This window comes from Neoarius graeffei, chromosome 21 (genome assembly GCF_027579695.1).
Source record: "Neoarius graeffei isolate fNeoGra1 chromosome 21, fNeoGra1.pri, whole genome shotgun sequence".
Taxonomy (NCBI): Eukaryota; Metazoa; Chordata; class Actinopteri; order Siluriformes; family Ariidae; genus Neoarius; species Neoarius graeffei.
In genome coordinates, this window is record NC_083589.1 from 29,455,704 (window position 1) to 29,478,116 (window position 22,413).

General features: G+C 41.4%; 1 protein-coding gene across 1 annotated transcript in view; it reads left to right on the top strand.

The window, feature by feature from the left end:
• Positions 1–367: 367 nt before the first annotated feature.
• Positions 368–22,413, top strand: part of b4galnt3a (beta-1,4-N-acetyl-galactosaminyl transferase 3a) — a 57,723-nt gene continuing 35,677 nt past the window's right edge. Inside the window, exon 1 of the mRNA XM_060902941.1 lies at positions 368–571. Within this exon, the coding sequence (XP_060758924.1) occupies positions 424–571 (148 nt within the window). The 5' untranslated portion in view covers positions 368–423. The remainder of the gene's footprint in view (positions 572–22,413) is intronic.

Sequence of the window (22,413 nt, forward strand, 5' to 3'; positions counted from 1 at the left end):
GCATACTGCCAAGTGTGAAGCACGTCATCGGGCTGTGCTTAAGTGATCTGCATGAAGGTGGCTGGCTGCCAAAAGGCGTTGGCTTTTAGGACTGTAACTTATTGGTATTGTTGGTACTGTACCTGGCTTAAAAGGTATATAATGTCTATGTAAAAGTAATAAATAAATAAAGACTTCTCTGCAGATAAGCACACCTGTTTATCATCACATAATAAAGACCCTAAAACTATAACTCCTTGCATCTAATTAGCGTCCAAATTAATTTGTGAGACTGGCATAATGTTGCCTGCTTACCTCATTACACACGCCTAGTTTCTTGCTTAGCAGGTGTAGTAAACAGGAACATATTATAATTGGAATGACACGATGTTTCAAAAGTAGTGTCCTTGTTTCTGATGTTAAGACAACTGCTTGTTTCTGAATATGATGGAACAACTTTTGGGCAAACTCAGAGACTCATTCAGCATCAACTTAAAACTGTTTCGATCATTGTTTCTGTCTTTAATAGCACTGATTATTTTTGCATATTTTGCTTTTTATCAAGGTGAAGTGAAAAAAATCTCAGGTTATGGTGAGTTATGGTTTCTTTTTTAACAATCAAGTTATTCTTTTAATATGTTGTGTAATCTGTGCTATTTAAAAAAAAAGTCAACTTATAGATAAATAGTGGGAAATTCTTACCATGGTTGGGATTAAGGGGTGGTTTGAATGCTAAATACCTAAATATGTAGAATTGAAACAAAAAAACAATTATTCTTACTTATTAGAAATCCTATGGGGTTTTCTTCATTCCCCCTGTTTTGGTTCTTGATGACTTGGTTTGGCATATATCAGTCCCCCCAGGATTTTGCGGGCCTTTTTTGTGATTGTTGCGGGATAAAATGTCTGATGATGCGGCGGGGGGGGGGTTCCAAAAAATTGCGATGAAAGTTGCTGTGGTTTTTAGGTTTTTGTTGCGATTACATTGCAGGAGAAAGTGAAAGTTGCGAGAAATTGTTGCGATTTTCTCTTTCTGTGATTAAAATTGAGTGATATGTTAAATATTAAGTTATTACTGAAAAACTATTGATTAAAAAAACAAAGACACTGAGAAATGGTCCTATAAACAACTTTACCAATATAAAAGATTACCAGGACTACGAAAATGCAGAAAAATAGGCTTTACTTATCCAAATGCACCTGTTGGTTCAAAAGTTAAAGTGCATAGAACCTCACAGCACAACATGAAGTTACCATAATATAAATGCCTCAGCTTTCATGTAAGAAAAAAAAACTATTAATACTAGTACTGTATGCAGGCAGTCTCTCCTGAAGACTAAATTAAACAATAATTATAAACTAATAAAATAAATGGCTCAGGCTTCATAGAAGAAAAAAATTTGAAAAGAATCTCACAGTATGATGCTGAAGCTGCCTAAACAATGGAAAATAAAATACCATTTTGACAAAAATGTTGGCATCCATTAATTTCTTGTATTAAGTAAAAAAATAATGTAAAGTGCACACAGTCCTTCACTGTAAACATAACACACTTTCAGTAACAGAATTTAAGCCTACATAAACACTGACTCGCACATGCAGTGTTGCCAGATACTGCTGACGTTTTCCAGCCCAAAATATGTTCAATCAAAACCCGCCAAAATGAACTTAAAACCGCCCAATCTGGCAACACTGCACACATGCTGCTTCTCTTGAACGTATACACGGAAGTAAGGCGGAAGGTAGTTTGTTGACATCACCTCAAGACGACGCCAACGATTGGTCAAATTTGCGGGAAAGTTGCGGTGATTGGATATAATTGCAACACCGCCCTGAATTCACGGGGATTGGTTGAATTTGCGTTGAAGTTGCAAATCGCAACATCGCGAAATCCTGGAGGGTCTGATATATGTAGGGTGACCATTTGTCCGGATTTCGTCCGGACAGTCCGGTTTTAGAGCCGTCTGTCCGGACGTCTGTCACGCGTCCTCACTTTTTACGTTTTGTCCTCATTTCGGACCCTCAGCCGCCACCGTTGCATCAATCGTCACAAATCCCCGCCCATTATTTACACTTGCTATTCTGCGATGACATACAGGCAAAGATAGCCTACAGGGATTTCTCGTATACAAACATTCGCGCTGCGCACGCAGCTGATGGAGCCTCTGCAGCCTCTGATTGTCTGGAAGCTGTTGTCACTCAAAAGCTGCGCTCACATGATTGACTGATTTTTGCTCCTCCGAGCTGCACGCACAGTGCAAATGTTTGTATGGAAAAACCTATGAATGTTGGCACGCATGCTGTTGAACAATACTCATGCTGAAACGAAAGACATCCTTTAAAAATGCTTGGTGCTTAGAGCATCGTTTTGTCGGCAAGAGCCAAAAAGGAGAACACTTCGCCTTCTGCAAGCTCTGTCGCATTGACATTGATGTGGGGAGCAGAGGTAAAGGTGCGATAGACAGACACGCGGACAGTAGGCCAAATGTAAATGACATGGTTGACTGTCATTTTTCATGTTTTTCTTTTTGATATTTTTTTGGATGAGCATAAATGAACACAACAATATTTTGTTTTTAGTTTAGTTCCTGTGGATAAGCCAAGGCCAGTATAGTAGGCTAAATGACAGTAGGCCTACATGTTTCTTGACTCATTTTTCGATTTTTCTTTTTTTTTTTCTTTTTGATGGTCATTTTCAAGTGAATAAATATGTTGGCCTATGGCATGGCAAAGACTGTTTTTTCAGTGTCTATAGATGGACACAACTCTTTACAGGGACTTTACAGTAATGTTTTGTTTCTTGTTGACATGGTCTTGACCATCATTTTCCACATTTCTCTTTTTGATAGGTGTTCCAAGTTAATAAATATATATTGACTTCATACATTTTTTTATAAGTTTTTCTTACCCTCCCCGGTAACGCGACGGTGTCCTAACTTTAGGGCCTTTGTCCTCACTTTTGGACACAAGTGTCCTAACTTACAGACTCATGTCGGTGGTCACCCTAGATATATGAGAGAGAGAGACAGAGAGAGAGAGAGGATATTACACAGTCACGCAAAGATATGAAGTTTATTTTTGAGTGGTGAATGTATCACAAGTGAGCAAAGCAAACGTAAACTTCATATCTTTGCACCATCATGTAATGTTCTTTATATTATATGGACACATCCGCACACACACACACAAAATACAAGTTAATCAAAAGAATTTTAATTTTGATCCGGTTCACCATTTTGACAATGTGCGTCTAGTCAGCAGGAAAACACTGGGAGTGACGTCATTAGAGTGAAATATCGGGAATTATTATACATACAGGACACTTTTTCAATGGAATAAAATGTATTCTATTGCCTTCTAGTGGGTTTATTGATGGCATGCAATATTATTATCATATCACTAATCCTCCATGTATTATGGCACTCTTCCCAATGGGGAAAGAGTGTGCACTATTGTTATAATATTGCACGTTGTCAAGACAACACGACGTCACACATCGGAGCTCATGTGAAGATCCAATGGCAAAACTTTTCTGTTGCGCATGCGCGCAATCATTTCTTTGTCGGCTGAGAAAGAGAGAAGACAAAGCTAATCTCATCTCATCTCATTATCTCTAGCCGCTTTATCCTTCTACAGGGTCGCAGGCAAGCTGGAGCCTATCCCAGCTGACTATGGGCGAAAGGCGGGGTACACCCTGGACAAGTCGCCAGGTCATCACAGGGCTGACACATAGACACAGACAACCATTCACACTCACATTCACAGTCAATTTAGAGTCACCAGTTAACCTAACCTGCATGTCTTTGGACTGTGGGGGAAACCGGAGCACCCGGAGGAAACCCACACGGACACGGGGAGAACATGCAAACTCCGCACAGAAAGGCCCTCGCCGGCCCCAGGGCTCGAACCCAGGACCTTCTTGCTGTGAGGCGACAGCGCTAACCACTACACCACCGTGCCGCCACAAAGCTAATCTAGTGCTAGGTTTAAGCACTAAATAAATAAACTGAAAACTGAAACTAAAGACATGCTGAAGACCCGAAAGGCTACCAAAACTTTATTACAGTCATGGCCGAAAGTGTTGGCACCCCAGATTTTTTTTCCAGAAAATGAAGTATTTCTCCCAGAAAATGATTACAATTACTCATGTTTTTTAAACACGTTTATTTCCTTTGTGTGTATTGAAACAATACAAAAAAACAAAGAAAAAATAATAATTTGCATAATTTCACACAAAACTCCAAAAATGGGCCAGACAAAATTATTGGCACCTTTTCAAAATTGTGGGTAAATTATTTAGTTTCAAGCCTGTGATGCTCGTTTAAACTCACCTGTGGCAAGTAACAGGTGTGGGCAATATAAGAATCACACCTGAAACCAGATAAAAAGGAGAGAAGTTGACTCAATCTTTGCATTGTGTGTCTGTGTGTGCCACACTAAACATGGAGGACAGAAAGAGGAGAAGAGAGCTGTCTGAGGACTTGAGAACCAGAATTGTGGAGAAATATCAACAGTCTCAAGGTTACAAGGCCATCTCAAGAGATCTTTGTGTTCCTTTGTCTACGGTGCGCAACATCATCAAGAAGTTCCAAACCCATGGCACTGTAGCTAATCTCCCTGGACGAGGACGAAAGAGAAAAATTGATGCAAGGTTGCAACGCAGGATTGTCCAAATGGTGGATAAGCAGCCCCAATCAAGTTCCAAATGTATTCAAGTTCTCCTGCAGACTCAGGGTGCATCAGTGTCAGCGCGAACTATCCGTCGACATTTGAATGAAATGAAACACTATTGCAGAAGACCAAGGAGGGCCCCACTGCTGACACAGAGACATAAAAAAGCTAGACTGGAGTTTGCCAAAATGTACGTGAATAAGCCAAAATCCTTCTGGGAAAACGTCTTGTGGACAGATGAGACCAAGATAGAGCTTTTTGGCAAAACACATCATTCTACTGTTTACCGAAAATGGAATGAGGCCTACAAAGAAAAGAACACAATACCTACAGTCAAATATGGTGGAGGTTCAAAGATGTTTTGCTGCCTCTGGCACTGGATGCCTTGACTGTGTGCAAGGTATCATGAAATCTGAAGATTATCAAGGGATTTTGGGTCACAACGTAGGGCCCAGTGTCAGAAAGCTGGGTTTGCGTCCTAGGTCATGGGTCTTCCAGCAGGACAATGACCCAAAACATACCTCAAAAAGCACCCATAAATGGATGGAAAGAAAGCACTGGAGGGTTCTAAAGTGGCCAGCAATGAGTCCTGATCTGAATCCCATTGAACACCTGTGGAGAGATCTTAAAATTGCTGTTGGGATAAGGCACCCTTCAAATATGGGAGAACTGGAGCAATTTGCAAAAGAAGAGTGGTCCAAAATTCCAGTTGAGAGGTGTAAGAAGCTTGTTGATGGTTATAGGAAGCGATTGATTTCAGTTATTTTTTCCAAAGGGTGTGCAACCAAATATTAAGTTGAGGGTGCCAACAATTTTGTCTGACCCATTTTTTGAGTTTTGCATGAAATTATATCAATTTTGGTTTTTTTTCCTTTTTCTTTTTGTTTTAATCCAATGCACACAAAGGAAATGAATATGTATATAACAAAACGTGTAAATGCAATAATTTTCTGGGAGATATGCTTCATTTTCTGGAGAAAATTCTGGGGTGCCAACACTTTCGGCCATGACTGTATATATTCTTTATGCATATTTACAAGAGAATAACATACCAACGGACATCGAAAAACTGGAAAAGAGACACGTCAGAGACATAAAACTTCTGCACTAGCAAGTGACTGTGACAGTTTGTACAGAAATATGGCAGCCAGGTTTGCATCATTAAAAGTGGAAGATTTAAAGAGAAAGGTGCGTTGAACACCCAAAAGGCTACAAAAACTTCACTGGACATTCTTCAGGCATATTTACAAGAGAAAAACATACCAACAGACATCGAAAAACTGGAAAAGAGAGCAGTAGCAGAAATATTATCAAAGTTGTACTTGGAGGTGAGGAGAAGTGATGGAGACTTTTACAAGAGGACTTCACTCATGGACTTCAAAGCCCTTTTGTTTTGAACAACTGCATTGTAACAACTACGACCAAAAGTAACTTTGAACTTGAATTGTCAACCTGTATTTAACTTGTATATAAGTTCGGTTGTTGTTCAGGCTTTTTGGACTTGTAGCATTTTTATTGTTAGAACTTTGACTTTGTAAATGTACATTGGATTGACAGAACATTGAATTACATTCGATCAGAATCAGCATTCAATATTGGTAAGTTACACCCCTGTTAACTTTTTGTAAAATCTATAATTGTTCCATCGAATGTGTATAATAATACAACCCCAATTCCAAAATAGTTGGGACAAAGTACAAATTGTAAATAAAAACAGAATGCAATAATTTACAAATCTCAAAAACTGATATTGTATTCACAATAGAACATAGACAACATATCAAATGTCGAAAGTGAGACATTTTGAAATTTCATGCCAAATATTGGCTCATTTGAAATTTCATGACAGCAACACATCTCAAAAAAGTTGGGACAGGGGCAATAAGAGGCTGGAAAAGTTAAAGGTACAAAAAAGGAACAGCTGGAGGACCAACTTGCAATTCATTAGGTCAATTGGCAATAGGTCATTAACATGACTGGGTATAAAAAGAGCATCTTGGAATGGCAGCGGCTCTGAGAAGTAAAGATGGGAAGAGGATCGCCAATCCCCCTAATTCTGCGCCGACAAATAGTGGAGCAATATCAGAAAGGAGTTTGACAGTGTAAAATTGCAAAGAGTTTGAACATATCATCATCTACAGTGCATAATATCATCAAAAGATTCAGAGAATCTGGAAGAATCTCTGTGCGTAAGGGTCAAGGCCGGAAAACCATACTGGGTGCCCGTGATCTTCAGGCCCTTAGACGGCACTGCATCACATACAGGCATGCTTCTGTATTGGAAATCACAAAATGGGCTCAGGAATATTTCCAGAGAACATTATCTGTGAACACAATTCACCGTGCCATCCACCGTTGCCAGCTAAAACTCTATAGTTCAAAGAAGAAGCCGTATCTAAACATGATCCAGAAGCGCAGACGTCTTCCCTGGGCCAAGACTCATTTAAAATGGACTGTGGCAAAGTGGAAAACTGTTCTGTGGTCAGACGAATCAAAATTTGAAGTTCTTTATGGAAATCAGGGACGCCATGTCATTCGGACTAAAGAGGAGAAGGACGACCCAAGTTGTTATCAGCGCTCAGTTCAGAAGCCTGCATCTCTGGTGGTATGGGGTTGCATTAGTGCATGTGGCATGGGCAGCTTACACATCTGGAAAGACACCATCAATGCTGAAAGGTATATCCAGGTTCTAGAGCAACATATGCTCCCATCCAGACGACGTCTCTTTCAGGGAAGACCTTGCATTTTCCAACATGACAATGCCAAACCACATACTGCATCAATTACAGCATCATGGCTGCGTAGAAGAAGGGTCCGGGTACTGAACTGGCCAGCCTGCAGTCCAGATCTTTCACCCATAGAAAACATTTGGCACATCATAAAACGGAAGATACGACAAAAAAAGACCTAAGACAGCTGAGCAACTAGAATCCTACGTTAGACAAGAATGGGTTAACATTCCTATCCCTAAACTTGAGCAACTTGTCTCCTCAGTCCCCAGACGTTTACAGACTGTTGTAAAGAGAAAAGGGGATGTCTCACAGTGGTAAACATGGCCTTGTCCCAACTTTTTTGAGATGTGTTGTTGTCATGAAATTTAAAATCACCTAATTTTTCTCTTTAAATGATACATTTTCTCAGTTTAAACATTTGATATGTCATCTATGTTCTATTCTGAATAAAATATGGAATTTTGAAACTTCCACATCATTGCATTCCGTTTTTATTTACAATTTGTACTTTGTCCCAACTTTTTTGGAATCGGGGTTATAATAATATTGGCTGGCTTTTTTCATGGTATATCAGATGTATTCAGCTGCTCGTTTTTGATTTGCTAGCTGAATGGAATATATCTGATATACCACGATTTTAACTCTGTCACACCTGTGCACCTTGGCGCATGCATCAGACTGACTCTCGGGCGTACTCCAGACAGTGTACACACTGTTAACTACGCACATCTGCACAGGATTAAGGCGCAATCAGCACGCCTATAGAAAGACTATGAAAACACACTCACATTGCAAAGTATTGAGTTGCATTATCATCCTTTACCAAGCCATGCTTGAATATTGTTTCTCCTGGTTTCCTGATCCCTGATTTCCTGTTTCTCGTCTTTGATTCTGCCTAGTCTACAATAGCCTCTTTCTGGCTCGCTCAACCTATTGCCTGTTTTCACGTTTCTGATTTTGCCTGCCATTTTGGATTGTTTGCCTGTTGTCACTTTTATAAATAAAACGCTTTTGCACATACATCCGACTCCCAATCTATCCCTGACAGAATACTTCGCTGGTATGGATGTAGCAGAAGTTAACCAGCCCGCTCCTTCACGCCATTTCCAGATTTCTGTACCTCAGCCCCTAACCATGTTTTTCTGGCAGTGTGCCTGATTTGACACCCTGGCACCCTACAGTGGCATGGACTACCACCCAAAGGAATTCAGCCTGCAATGTGCCTTTTTTTATGCAGACCTGGAAGAGCCCAAGCCTCCAGAACCTGTCTGGGTCAGCTGCATGATCTCCTGGCTCATGGAAACAGCACCAGGGTTCCCGCGGGGTCTAAAAAAGTCTAAAAAAAGTCTAAAATCCAGAAAGTTAAATTTTAGGCCTTAAAATGTCTAAAAAACACACATATTTTCATCCCAGGTCTAAAATTTAATTTATCCAAGTCTAAAATTCTTACATCTGCTCAGTCCGTTCCTAGAAGTGCCTGCAAAACATTAATAAAAAATGTGCCGGTTGCATTGTTGTCTGCCTGCTAAAAACTTCAATCACCGATGATCGCGGCAAGTATGCAACGGTCCAGTTTGTCCACTATGCCTACCGTAGTTCTACCTTCTAAGTTCCCGCCGAGTTTATGCAGTCTGTGGCAGTCAGAGAAGGTTAGCGGTTGTGTTGGCAGTGCGATGAAGAGTGTGGATAGCGCGTCGAATAATAGTGAGTAAAGAGGTTCACATACTTTTGCCACTCACAGATATGTAATATTGGATCATTTTCCTCAATAAATAAATGACCAAGTATAATGTTTTTGTCTCATTTGTTTAACTGGGTTCTCTTTATCTACTTTTAGGACTTGTGTGAAAATCTGATGTTTTAGGTCATATTTATGCAGAAATATAGAAAATTCTAAAGGGTTCACAAACTTTCAAGCACCGCCGTAAGTATGAAAAACGAGAACGTTCTGCAAGCAATAGGCTGAAGCACACTATCGCTAAAAGGAGCTGTGTTAGGCTGGAACGGTGGATTAAATAGCCGCTCACATTAGCGCGGAGAGCTTTCACACTGTCAGCGGTCTCAAAAGTAGCCGGTCACCGGCGGCAAATCGCCGTCTGTGGCTTGTTATGCCACCGGCTATTGTCAGTCGAGTCACAAAATTTAATATTAAATATTTCTGACGGCAAAAAAATTTGTGAACGTAAATTACATCCACTATGTCATGTATGTCCGTTGCCGCATCAACTTTGTTTACATCCTCGACATGAGTGCAGCCATTACTGTGTTGCCAGATTGGGCGGTTTCAAGTGCATTTTGGCGGGTTTTGAACATATTTTGGGCTGTTAAACGTCAGCAGTATCTGGCAACATATTTTTTTTACTTAATACAAGAAATTAATGGATGCCAACGTTTTTGCCAAAATGGTATTTTATTTTCCATTGTTTAGGCAGCTTCAGCATCATACTGTGAGATTCTGTTCAAATTGTTTTTTTTCTTCTATGAAGCCTGAGCCATTTATTTTATTAGTTTATAATTATTGTTTAATTTAGTCTTCAGGAGAGACTGCCTGCACACAGTACTAGTATTAATAGGTTTTTTTTCTTACATGAAAGCTGATGCATTTATATTATATTTTAAGGTAACTTCATGTTGTGCTGTGAGGTTCTATGCACTTTAACTTTTGAACCAACAGGTGCATTTGGATAAGTAAAGTCTATTTTTCTGCATTTTTGTAGTCCTGGTAATCTTTTATATTGGTAAAGTTGTTTATAGGACCATTTCTCAGTGTCTTTGTTTTTTTAATCAATAGTTTTTCAGTAATAACTTAATATTTAACATGCCACTCAATTTTAAACAAACCCCCCCCATGGGCTGCCCCCATAGTCTCCAAAATTTCTGTGGGAAACACTGGCATGCGTAACAACACTAATCAAGCTTAAGCTAGACGACCCGCCTCAAATACCAGTCCCGGGTAAATGTTATCCCAATTTTAGATGACCTGTTCCAAACCCAACGTTACCATCATAGTTCGAATTACAAGGGGTACTGGGGGGTACTATACCCCTCCAATGAAGACCCAGTACCCCCCAAAGAGACAAAAATATAAGTTTTTGAGGGGTCCGATATTTTTTCTGATATTGTGAAAAGGAATATATAATTCAAACCAACTCCCATTCGGCATTCTTACTGCAGGAACATTTTAATGTAAATCGATTTCAGACAGACACCCCTATTGTGGACCGTACAATTTTTAGTCACCGCAGCGCTAGAACGCGCTAGAGCAGGGGTTTTCAAAGTGTGGGAGAGTCAGCCCCCCCTCCCCCCCGCAGAGAGCAAATAAACAACAGCGCCCCCCCCACACACACAATTTTTGTTGTTGCTATACTTAATGTTCCATTCGTATTTTTAAAAAAATGGTTGTTGTACACATTTTTATTTTTTTCTTTTACACATTTTAAACATCTGTGCTTTTTGAAAACATCTTTTTTACACATTTAAAACATATGAGCTTTATTAAAACCTCTTTTTTTTTTTTACACATTTTAAACATCTGTGCTTTTTTTAAACATCTTGTTTTACACATTTTAAATATCTGTGCTTTTTTAAACATCTTGTTTTGCACATTTTAAACACCTCATAGCATCATTAGCTAGCACCTCTTGGCAGACAACACACTGTGGCAGTGGAGCATCTTCAGATCCAGTCCATGAAAATCCAAACTTTAAATAATCGTGGTCATACTTCCTTCTTTTTTTGCTTGGCCCAGACTCTGTCTCCTCACTCACTGTAGCTTTAGGTACTAAAAATCGATCCATTTTGTCTCTGGCAAAGGCTAGCTGAAGTTCGCTAAATGTCTGCAATAGTAACTTATACTGGTTTATTTTTCCTCACGTTGCGCCCCCCCTTGAAGAACTCTGGCGCCCCCTAGGGGAGACGCGCCCCACACTTTGAAAAGCCCTGCGCTAGAAGCAACAGCTTCTAGTCCACACCGTATTCAGTTGATTCATCAGATACAGTCCATGGGTTTGCAGCAATTTATACAGTCATGTGGTTTGCAGCAGAAGACGTGGTAATGTTAGTTGCTAACCAACTTTTAGCCTGTTGAAAATGTGTTATTTTACAACTTTCATTTATTAAAGTGATTTGTTCTTTCAGCTCATATCACATCTTTATACGTTGAATTACTTACCCACTGAGGCCAGAAGGCTACAGTGGATGGACGTTAACGTTAGTTACCAACGTTAGTTAGCAAGATAAGCTAAGTCTCTATTTAAATCAAGCTTATTACAGTGTGGTATAGAAACGATTCTCATTTCAAAGGAGAAGAACTCCATATGTTTCCATTCTCATTTTATCATGAATAAATTGTGCCCTTCTGAAATTCATTTGGCACATAGGCCCATCCTGTGTGTGTGTGATTAGGCACAAGAAGTTCTGATGTAGGCCTAGCTAAGCCTATGTAAAATTACAATCAGAACCTCTGGAGGCAACATAAAAAGAGCCAGGTAGTAGGCTAGCCTAGGCAAAATAGCCTAGTACATGGATGTTTTCTATTGTTTTTACTTACATTCCTTTTGTATTATTTTTAAGGTATTCATAGTTTCATCTGAGTACCCTGTTTGAGTTTATTCACAGAGACAGTAGGCCAAACATGAGGAAAAGAAAAGGCCCAGACATCAGGCATTTTTTTGGTGCTAAAAAAGTAGTAAATATTAGCACTAAGATCTACAGACAATTACAGTACAAGTGTAGGTGCAGTTAGGTTTCATACACTGTTCATGTGAATAAAGAAAATGGGTTCCCAGCAGACAGGAGAGGCTCAGCAGGACGAAAGAGAGCAAGACATTCAGCAGGACTGTTCTGCATGTGTGTATATACTGTATGTGACTCATTTGTAGTGTTGATACCCAGTTTGTTCTGACAAAGAAGGTTATCATCAGGTTGTACTGCTGTTTTTCTTCTGTGGTAGTACTGTATGGTTTGTCATGCTTCTTAATGACATTAAAAATTATTGTTCAGAGTTATTGTGTTGAGTTACTGACACCGACTTCCATAGACGAGACGGGACAGGACCGGGGGGGGGGGGGGGGGGGGGATTGATATGATAGTGGACCATGATGGTACCCCCCAATTATGGTGGGGTAATTCGCACTCTGGTTACCATGATCACATGGAGCGCATGAGTCCAGTCAGCGTATTCAGCTTTCTAACAGTGCTCTTTTTTTAATATATTATTCTCTCCCCAATTGTGTCTTTCCTGGCTTTATTATTTAGTATTTATTAATTTTGCATTCATATTTTGCAATGATTTTACACCTCTGTCCAGGGGCACCGCTGGGGGGGGGAAAGTTAGGACGATTCTAAGGGCCTGGCACTGACAGGGGGGCCTGTGAGGGATATTAATATTATTTTAATAGTATTGCCTTGTGTAAGTTTTTGAAATAAAATATTTCATTTCATCTGTTAAAATATGCAAATTATACATGGTTATGATTTGCTATAACATTTTTCTTGAATTATTTATGATATTGTCATTTCACCCCTCCACCTTTTTTACTAATGGTACAGTCTGATTCTGGGAGCGGGACGCGTGAAATGTGTAGCTCCGTGTGCGCACAGCTCTGTTAGTGCAACTTAGAGCAAGTTGTCAGTTTTTCTATGTGCGCAACAGAGGTGTACATTCTAGAAGTTGCTAAGCAGGAGCAGGTGTGATGAATTATGAAGTCCGGATATCACACTGTGTGTGAAAAAAAATCACCTTTTTTCATAGGTATCTTTATTGTATAATTAAGTCTAGGTGTTTTGCCATTGTTCATGTGTGGATTTTTTGATGTTAAGTATTTAATATTTTGCACATTAGCTGTGGTCATAGATATCATTGCTATTGTTCATGTGTGGATTTATTGATACTGTTACTAAGTATTTAACTTGAATATTTGAACATTTGCTGTGTTTTCTAATAAATGTGTGATGCCTAAAAGAAACCAAAAACACTTAGTGGATTTCTTGCAGTGCACTATGTAATTGTATCAACAAACTAGTGTAGTTATTCGTCAAGGCATACATTTGATCACATACAATAAGTCAATAAATGGAGGAAACAAAGGAATACATTTTGTAATCCTGATTATTGATGATGTTTGCTAGAGGGCTCTGGAGTATCCATAATGTGCATACAGAATGTTATAAATCCATACTGATACAGTGATGCATGCAATTTCTCTCAACACAAACATTTGGATTGAATGAACTCCATAGGCTACTGAGTGGCCTAATAATATATACAGTTGAAACCGTATATTTACATACACTTTAGGAAAAGACACTCTTTTTTTTTCTCATAGTCAGACATGAAATCAGATATTCACTTTAACTTTTTCATGTCTGTCTGAATATTTAAAATTATTTCAATGTACTTAATGCCAAATTAATCAGAGAAGGAGTTTTTTATTCAATATTTTAATTGCTTTTATCAAATCAGAAGTTTACATACACTTCATCAGTACTTGGTACAATTGCCCTTAAACTGTCTGACTTGGGTCAAACGTTTTGGATAACCTTCAACAAGCTTTGCACAATACTTGACAGGAATTTTGGCCCATTCCTCTTGACAGAACTGGTATAACTGGGCCATATTTTTTGGCTGCTTTGCATGCACATGTCGTTTCAGCTCTGCCCACAAATGCTCAATAGGGTTGAGGTCGGGGCTTTGTGATGGCCACTCCAAAACATTGACTTTTGGCCCTTTTCCACTACCCTTTTTCAGCTCACTTCAGCTCGCTTCAGCTCACTTCAGCCCGACACGGCTCGCGTTTCGACTATCTAAGAACAGCACGACTCAGCTCGCTTCAGCCCTGCTCAGCCCCCAAAACTCGCACGGTTTTGGAGTGGGGCTGAAGCGAGCCAAACTGAGCTGAGTGAGGCTAGGGGCGTGAGGAGACACTCCCCTGTGCACTGATTGGTGAGGAGGAGTGTCCTCACATGCCCACACACGCCCCGCGAGCACGCTGGGATCTGTAAACCCGGAAGAAGGAGAATTACGAATTACGAGAATTATGAAGCCTTATGCGCCTCGCCTCATCTATACGCTCTTGCCAGTATCTGTTGGTGTTGTCGGTGACAACAAGCCACAGCACCAAGACCAGCAACACTAACGACACCATGTCCTCCATGTTTATTGTTTACTCTCCGGGTTGTGAGACTACCGCTTAAAAGGTCACTGATGTCACTGTTTGCGCCGCATAACGACATCACCTGACGTCCACCCACTTTCGCTAACTCCACCCAATGTGTCCACCCACTTCCAGCCAGCACGGTTCAGCGTGGTTGCAGTCGAAATGCAACTCCAACAGCCCCGCTCAGCTCGACTCAGCCCAACTCAGCACGGCACGTCTCAGCCCAATTCAGCCGCGTTGGTAGTGGAAAAGCGGCATTTGTTGTCATCAAGCCATTTTTTGACCAGTTTGGCGGTGTGCTTCGGGTCATTGTCCATTTGGAAGACCCATTTGTGGCCAAGCTTTAACTTCCTGGCAGATGCTTTCAGGTGTTGGTTCAGTATCTCCACATACTGTTCCTTCTTCATTACTCCATTGATTTTGTGAAGTGCACCAGTACCTCCTGCAGCAAAACAACCCCACAACATGATGCTGCCTCCGCCATGTTTCACTGTTGGTATGGTGTTGTTAGGATTGTAAGCGTCTCCTTTTTTTCTCCAAACATATCGTTGTTGATTATGGCCAAACAGCTCAATTTTAGTTTCATCCGACCACAAGACATGTCTCCAAAAATTGAGATCCTTTCCCCTGTGTTCATTTGCAAACTGTAATCTGGCCTGTTTATGTTTGTGTTGGAGTAATGGCTTTCTCCTGGCAGAGTGGCCTTTCAGCCCATGTTGGTACAGAACTCGTTTCACCGTGGACAGTGACACACTCTTACCAGCTTCAGCCATCATCTTCACGAGGTCCTTTGCATTCATTCTTGGGTTCTTACGCACAGCACTGACCAGAACCCGCTCATCTCTGGGACTCAGAATCCGTCTCCTTCCTGTGCGGTATGATGGCTCGACATTCCCACGTTGTTTATACTTTCGTATAATGGTTTGAACTGAAGACCGTGGCACCTTCAGGCTTCTTGAAATTTCCCCCAAAGATGAGCCAGACTTGTGCAAGTTAACCATTCTTAGTCTGAGATCTTGATCAATTTCTTTAGATTTACCCATGTTGTGTACAAGGAAGCACTGTGTTTGAGGTGTTCCTTAAAATACAATCACATGTGTGTGTCTCAGGTGTGTCTCCAATTAATTCAAATGTTGCCAATTAACCTATCAGAAGCTTCCAAAGACATGACATCATCATCTGGGCGTTCCTACATTGTTTAAAGGCACACAAACTGCAGTGTATGTAAACTTCTGATTTGATAAAAGCAATTAAAATATTGAATAAAAAACTCCTTCTCTGATTAATTTGGCATTAAGTACATTGAAATAATTTTAAATATTCAGACAGACATGAAAAAGTTAAAGTGAATGTCTGATTTCATGTCTGACTATGAGAAAAAAAAAAGATTGTGTCTTTTCCTAAAGTGTATGTAAATATACGGTTTCAACTATATATATATAGGCTGATATATATATATATATCAGCCTGGATATATATATATCAGCTGGATAGTACAGTGGTAATGCTCACTGACTACGACGTGGGAGAATCCCGGTCGGGGCAAAACATCATCCAGTAAGGGTCCTTAGGCAAGACCCCTCATGATATATCAGCCTACCTCAGGAATTAGTGAAGACATAACTGATAGTCATACCGGCTCAGACGTCGCCCTGGTCAACAAGGTCTGCATCAGTTGCTAGGGAACCAGGGCAAACATCGATGGACGAGGACAGAAAATACGGAATTGCTGGAATGTGCATGCATGTACATGCAGCGAATGTGGGACCATTGGATACTTCGAAACCCATTGGATACTTCGAAACCAATCAAGGCTAACAAAGAAACAGCTATTAGCCCAGTGTTCCAACATTCGAAATCTACTATCACAACTAGAGATTAATGAAATTATGAGATTAAGGAGCAGGAAGACAGGTCGTCATCATCATCCCTACAACCAGAGATTGGGTACCAAGCTGCCCAACAGCTAACAGCCTCAACACAAGAACTGCTGACCTGAGAAGGAAGATCGTGACCCAACTGGAAACCTGGAGCCCCTGACGAATACCGAAGCTGAGTTGCCAAGTACCTTCAGAAGATCTACTCCTTCTGAAGACAATCTCCACAAGAACCATCACTGAGACCAACATGTACCACTGATACACAGTACAGCAACAGTACTGGAGTCATGGAGATGCTTGGATACAAGGTGGGCTCGGGACATAACAAACAGTATCCACCATGGAAGAGACGATTAGAGGCCAAGATAAAGGCAGCACGGAGAGAAGTTAGCCAGCTAGCTGAACTACAGAAAGGGAACATGGTGAATAAAGGGGCACCCAGGAAGTACAACTCACTCTCCATACCAGAGGCACTCGAAACTGCCAAACAGCGACTAACAGCTCTGGCCACCCGGTTGAAGAGATACACCAAGGAGGGAGAGGCCAGGAGAATAAACAAGCTGTTCTCCACTGAACCAGCCAAGGTGTACTCTCAGTGGCAGGGGAACAACAACCGGTCAGACCCACCAAGAGCTGAGGTGGAAAAATACTGGAAAGACATATGGGAAAGAAAGGCATCACACAACACCGATGCCCAATGGTTAGTGGACCTAAGAGCTGACCACAGCAACCTCCCAGAACAAGAACCAGTAACCATCTCAATGGCAGACATCCAAGAAAGAGTGTCAAAGATGAAGAGCTGGACAGCACCAGGCCCCGATATGATCCATACGTACTGGCTGAAGAAGCTAACTGCACTCCATGAACGCCTAGCAGCACAGATGAACCAGCTGCTGAGGGATGGGACCCACCCAGAATGGCTAACCCAAGGCAGGACAGTCCTAATCATGAAGGACCCCCAGAAGGGACCCATCCCATCCAACTACCGGCCAATTACCTGTCTCTGCACAACATGGAAGGCCCTGTCGGGCATCACTGCGGCAAAAATGAGTAAGCATGTGGCTCAATACATGTTAATACTGGTTGATAGAACAGTCGCCCGAGAGTGTAAGAAGAGACAGACCAACCTGTGCACTGCCTGGAAGTGGCTGGGATAGTATACAGGAACATCTGCAACCAGTATGGAATATAAGTACCCAAGTCCCAATGGGCCATACCACAGAAGGTGGCTGAGAACAACAGGGCCAAGGTTCTGTGGGACTTCAGCTTCCAGACTGACAAACAGATCCTGGCTAACCAACCAGACATAGTGGTGGTGGACAAAGAGCAGAAGAGGGTGGTGGTGATAGATGTGGCGATCCCAGCTGACGCCAACATCAGGAAGAAGGAACATGAGAAACTTGAGAAGTATCAAGGGTTGAACGAGCAGCTGGAATGGATGTGGAAGGTCAAGGGTTGTGTGGTCCCCGTGGTAGTGGGGGCACTTGGGGCAGTAACCCCCAAACTGGGAGAGTGGCTCCAGCAAATCCCAGGAACAACATCTGAAGCCTCAGTCCAGAAGAGTGCAGTACTAGGAACATCAAAGATACTGCGCAGAACCCTCAAACTCCCAGGCCTCTGGTAGAGGACCCGAGCTTGAGGATGACATGGATACCACCCCCCCGCCGGGGGTGAGAAGGAGATTTTTTTAATCTTCCATATATATCATGGAATTTTCATTTTAAGGCAACAGTCTATTCAGTCTAATTCTGACAGTTCTGCATTTAAAATGTTCATATACCAAATAATTGTATCACCTAAACTTGCTAGGTAGCTGATCACATGCGAAGTGGCAGCCAAAAACAGACTTCAAATTCAGTTGCTTGAGCTTGAAAATTTTACCGGGGGGGGCCCTAAATTGTAATCTTTCATAGGGCCCAAGATTTCTAGCGGCGCCCCTGCCTCTGTCTCAAATGGCCCCTGTTTGCTCCGCTACTGCTTAAAAACCTGCTGTCTCCCTTGTATACCTCTCGCAAGGTATGACTCGATTTCATTGGTAAATCGCTGCCGCCTTGCATGAGTTTGCTGTTTAACTGGAAGCAAGTGTGCTACGGGGCTACTACGTATGTTTTAACTATTAGTTTTAAAAGATGTGTATGCATTTTTACTGTTAATATGGTTGAAATGGTTGCTACAGCAAGTGGAGGTCTGTGATGCTGTGGTTTGCAGCATGGGGTTCACATGAGCAATCAAGAAAGTCATCATCTGACAACAGTGCATTATATAATAACGCTGTTTTATTACCAGAACACCACTAACCAAAAGTTTAAATGAGTTCTGTTGCAGTTAGGGGAAAAAACCAAACCCCTACAGACTGCATTTACTGCACAAATGCCCTTTATCACTCTATTGTCTTGTACTTTTGTTGCTATGTGACATAATGTACTAATGTTTCCATATGACAAAAATAAGCACACAATCAGTTTGTATCCCTGATAGTCAGTTTACCAATACAAATGACTTTGTTTTGAGAATTGAACTCGATTGTCTTTTTTTGGGAAGGGCGGGGGTAGGGCAGATTGTAATGCTTCGTGTTGGTCTAAAAATTTTTCATAATGGTCTTAAAAAGTCTAAAAAAGGTCTAAAATTTAACTTACTGAATCCTGCAAGAACCCTGAGCACGCCAATGGGCTGAGCACCTGTGTCTCTGGAGCTCACAGGCTTTTTAGGTCATGCTCTGGTACATCTATGAGGCTTTAGAGAAGGAGGACCCCTATGAGCATTTTTTTTTTGGGGGGGGGCATCATGTCGGGGACTGACACAGTGCCAGAGGAGGAGGAGGCCGTCGCTCCTGAGCTCCTCCCAGAGGCCAACACAGCGACAACGGAGGAAGCTGTCACTCCACATCCAGCAGCTGAGCCTGTGTCAGAGCTGGAGCAAGAGCCAGAGCCAGTGCCTGAACCAGAGCCGGAGCTAGTGCCAAACCAGAATCAGACCAAGAGCCAGTTCCAGAACCGGCACCAGACTTCTATGAAGACACTGCTGCCCGGCTAAGAAGATGTCATTTTCCTGCCGCCAGGCCCTGACCAGGACAGGAACAATGTGCAGACAGAGCTTGCACCTAAGTCCAGTCAAAAGCTTGAGTCCACATCCAGTCAGGAGTCCACAATTAGTCCAAGGCAGGGGCCTATGTCCAGTCTGAAGCCCAAGTTCTGTCCAGAGCTCAAACCCATGTCTGTGGCCAGTCCAGAGCCCAAGTCCAATCTGGAGCTCAAGTTCAAGTCCAATCAAGACCTTGAGTCCAGAGTCCAAGTTCGGTCTGGAGCCCGAGCCAACATGTACCCCAGAGTCCAAGTCCTGTCCAGAGCCAGAGCCCAAACCTCCACCTGAGCCAAGAATCCGGTGCCATGTTGGCACAGAGCAGCGCACAGATGGCACGGCATCCAGCATCAGACCCTCATCCCCAGCACCAGGGAATATGGCTTTAAGCTCATGGAGGTCCTGAAGAGCTCTTTGGGGGGGTGTTTCTGTCACACCTGCGCGCCTTGGTGTGTGCATCAGACTGACTCTTGGGCACACTCCAGAAAGCGTGCATGCCAAGCGGACTCTCGTTCACATGTGTCGTTAACAATGCACACCTGCACAGGATTAAGGTGCAATCAGACGCTACAGGAGTGTGAAAGCAAGGACTACTAGACTGACAAACAGTTTTTACCCCCAGGCCATCAGGCTTTTGAACCATGGATTATAATTACCATCTACCTCTATATTTCCATCAGGTTTATGAACCACGGATTATAATCACCATCTACCTCTATATTAGCAATTTTGCACAAGACATTGCACAGTATATCTACCTCTATGTTTGCACATTGTTTGTTTGCCTCTTTTTTTAAAATGTTATCTTCATTTTTCATTCTACTTTTATATTTTGCATTCCATATGCACTTTATATTTTATATTTCGTCTTATATATATATATATATATATATATATATATATATATATATATATATATCTTTTTATATCGGTAAGCATAGTTTGGTCGGGCAGTTGCAAAATAAGAATTTCATTACCCAATAATAAACCACTGTGTCTGTTATTGTGTATATGACAAATAAACATCTTGAATCAGCGCGCCTATATAAAGACTATGAAAACACACTCACATTGTGAAGTATTGACTTGCATTGTCACCCTTTACTGAGCTGTGCTTGAATATTGTTTCTCCTGGTTTCCTGATCCCTGATTTCCTGTTTCTCGTCTCTGATTCTGCCTAGTCTGCAATAGCCTGTTTGTGCCTCGGTTGACCTATTGCCTGTTTTCATGTTTCCAATTTTGCCTGCTGTTTAGGATTGTTTGCCTCTTGTCATGTTTATGAATAAAACGCTTCTGCACATACATCCAACTCCCAACCTATCCCTGACAAACTCCTTTAAAAATGGAATGTGGTTGGTCAGATTTAAGGAAAATGATGCATAAAAATGTTTTGTATTTACATCAAGATATTTAGTTACTCATCAAAATATGATTTCATCTCTTACATTAAATTTCATTTAAAATAATGAGTACATTTGATCTATTGACCTAGTATCAATGTGGTCCAATCACATTATCAAAACTCACTAGAAGACAACACTACTATGTTGATGCTGACAGAAAAAAATTGAACAATATTCAGTTAACCTGTTCATATTATACAGTACATGGCACAGTGATGCTGAGGTCTTTACTTTGATACTAAGCTTGTATAATTGCTCATGTAAATCATCTTACTCACATGGAACCTACAAGATAAGTAAAACATAAAGGATTAATTTATGTTGATGAAACATATTTCATTTGTGTGGAACAAAGATGTGTACATTTGATCTCTATACACTACACTATACTTGCCCTATATACTGAAGAATTGGCAGTTGCTTTTAAATGATTGATGCCCAGGCTGCCGCATATATAAATTTGACATTGTAAATTAAACATCTATAAACACACAGTTTTGCAAACTCTGGGTTATGACGCCACATGGGGTGGCGTGAAATGCAGATGGGGTCCCAGAAGATTTTTACTATTTTTACTGATTTATAACATACACAGGGAGGCATGGTGAATCAGTGGTTATCACTGTCATCTCACAGCAAGAAGGTTCTGGATTCGAACCTCGTGATCAATTCATGCCTTTCTGTGTGGAGTTTGCAGGTTCTCCCTGTAGCTGCATGGGTTTCCTCTGGGTGCTCCAGTTTTCTCCCACAGTCCAAAGGTTTACTGGCTTCTCTAAATTGCCCATCGGCATGAATGTGGGTGTGAATGGTTTGTCAACTTTGTGTTAGCCCTGCAATAGGTTGGTAACCTGCCCAGGGTGTACCCCTCTGACGCTGAAGTCAGCTGGGATTGGCTCCAGTTTCCTCCACAACTCTGACAGATAAGCAGTATAGATAATGGATGGATAATATACTTTCACCGGCGACTTTATTCACAATTATTCCCTTAATGAATACAGAGGGAGGGGAAAGCACTGTCACTGCCAAAAAAGGTGGTGAATACCTGTTTTAACAGAAAATGGTTTCTAGCAGGACATTGTTTTGTCCATGCAGGATGCCAGCCAAACTTAGAGTTTTGTGATTTTCCTGTGAATGTGGGCGATGAGTGTACCTGATCCAGTGAAGTGTACCTTTTGTTGTCTGTGAAAGTATTTCCTTTGTTTTACTAGCCACATAGGTTCCCAGTTTCTTATGAATTGTTTTCTGCTAGCTGTTTGTGCTTATGATGACTATGACGAGCCATACTACTGGGGGCAGCTATGGTCTGTAAGTTAGACAAGAAGTCTTGGGCCGAAAGGGTTGCCAGTTCAATTCCTGGGACTGGCAGGAGAAATGTGAGGGGTGTTGAGTGAATGAACAGCACTTTCCCCTCCCTCTGTATTCATGACTGAAGTGCCCTTGAGCAAGGCACCTAACCCCCAACTGCTCCTTGGGTGCTGTAGCATAGCTGCTCGGTGTTCACTGTGTCAGATGG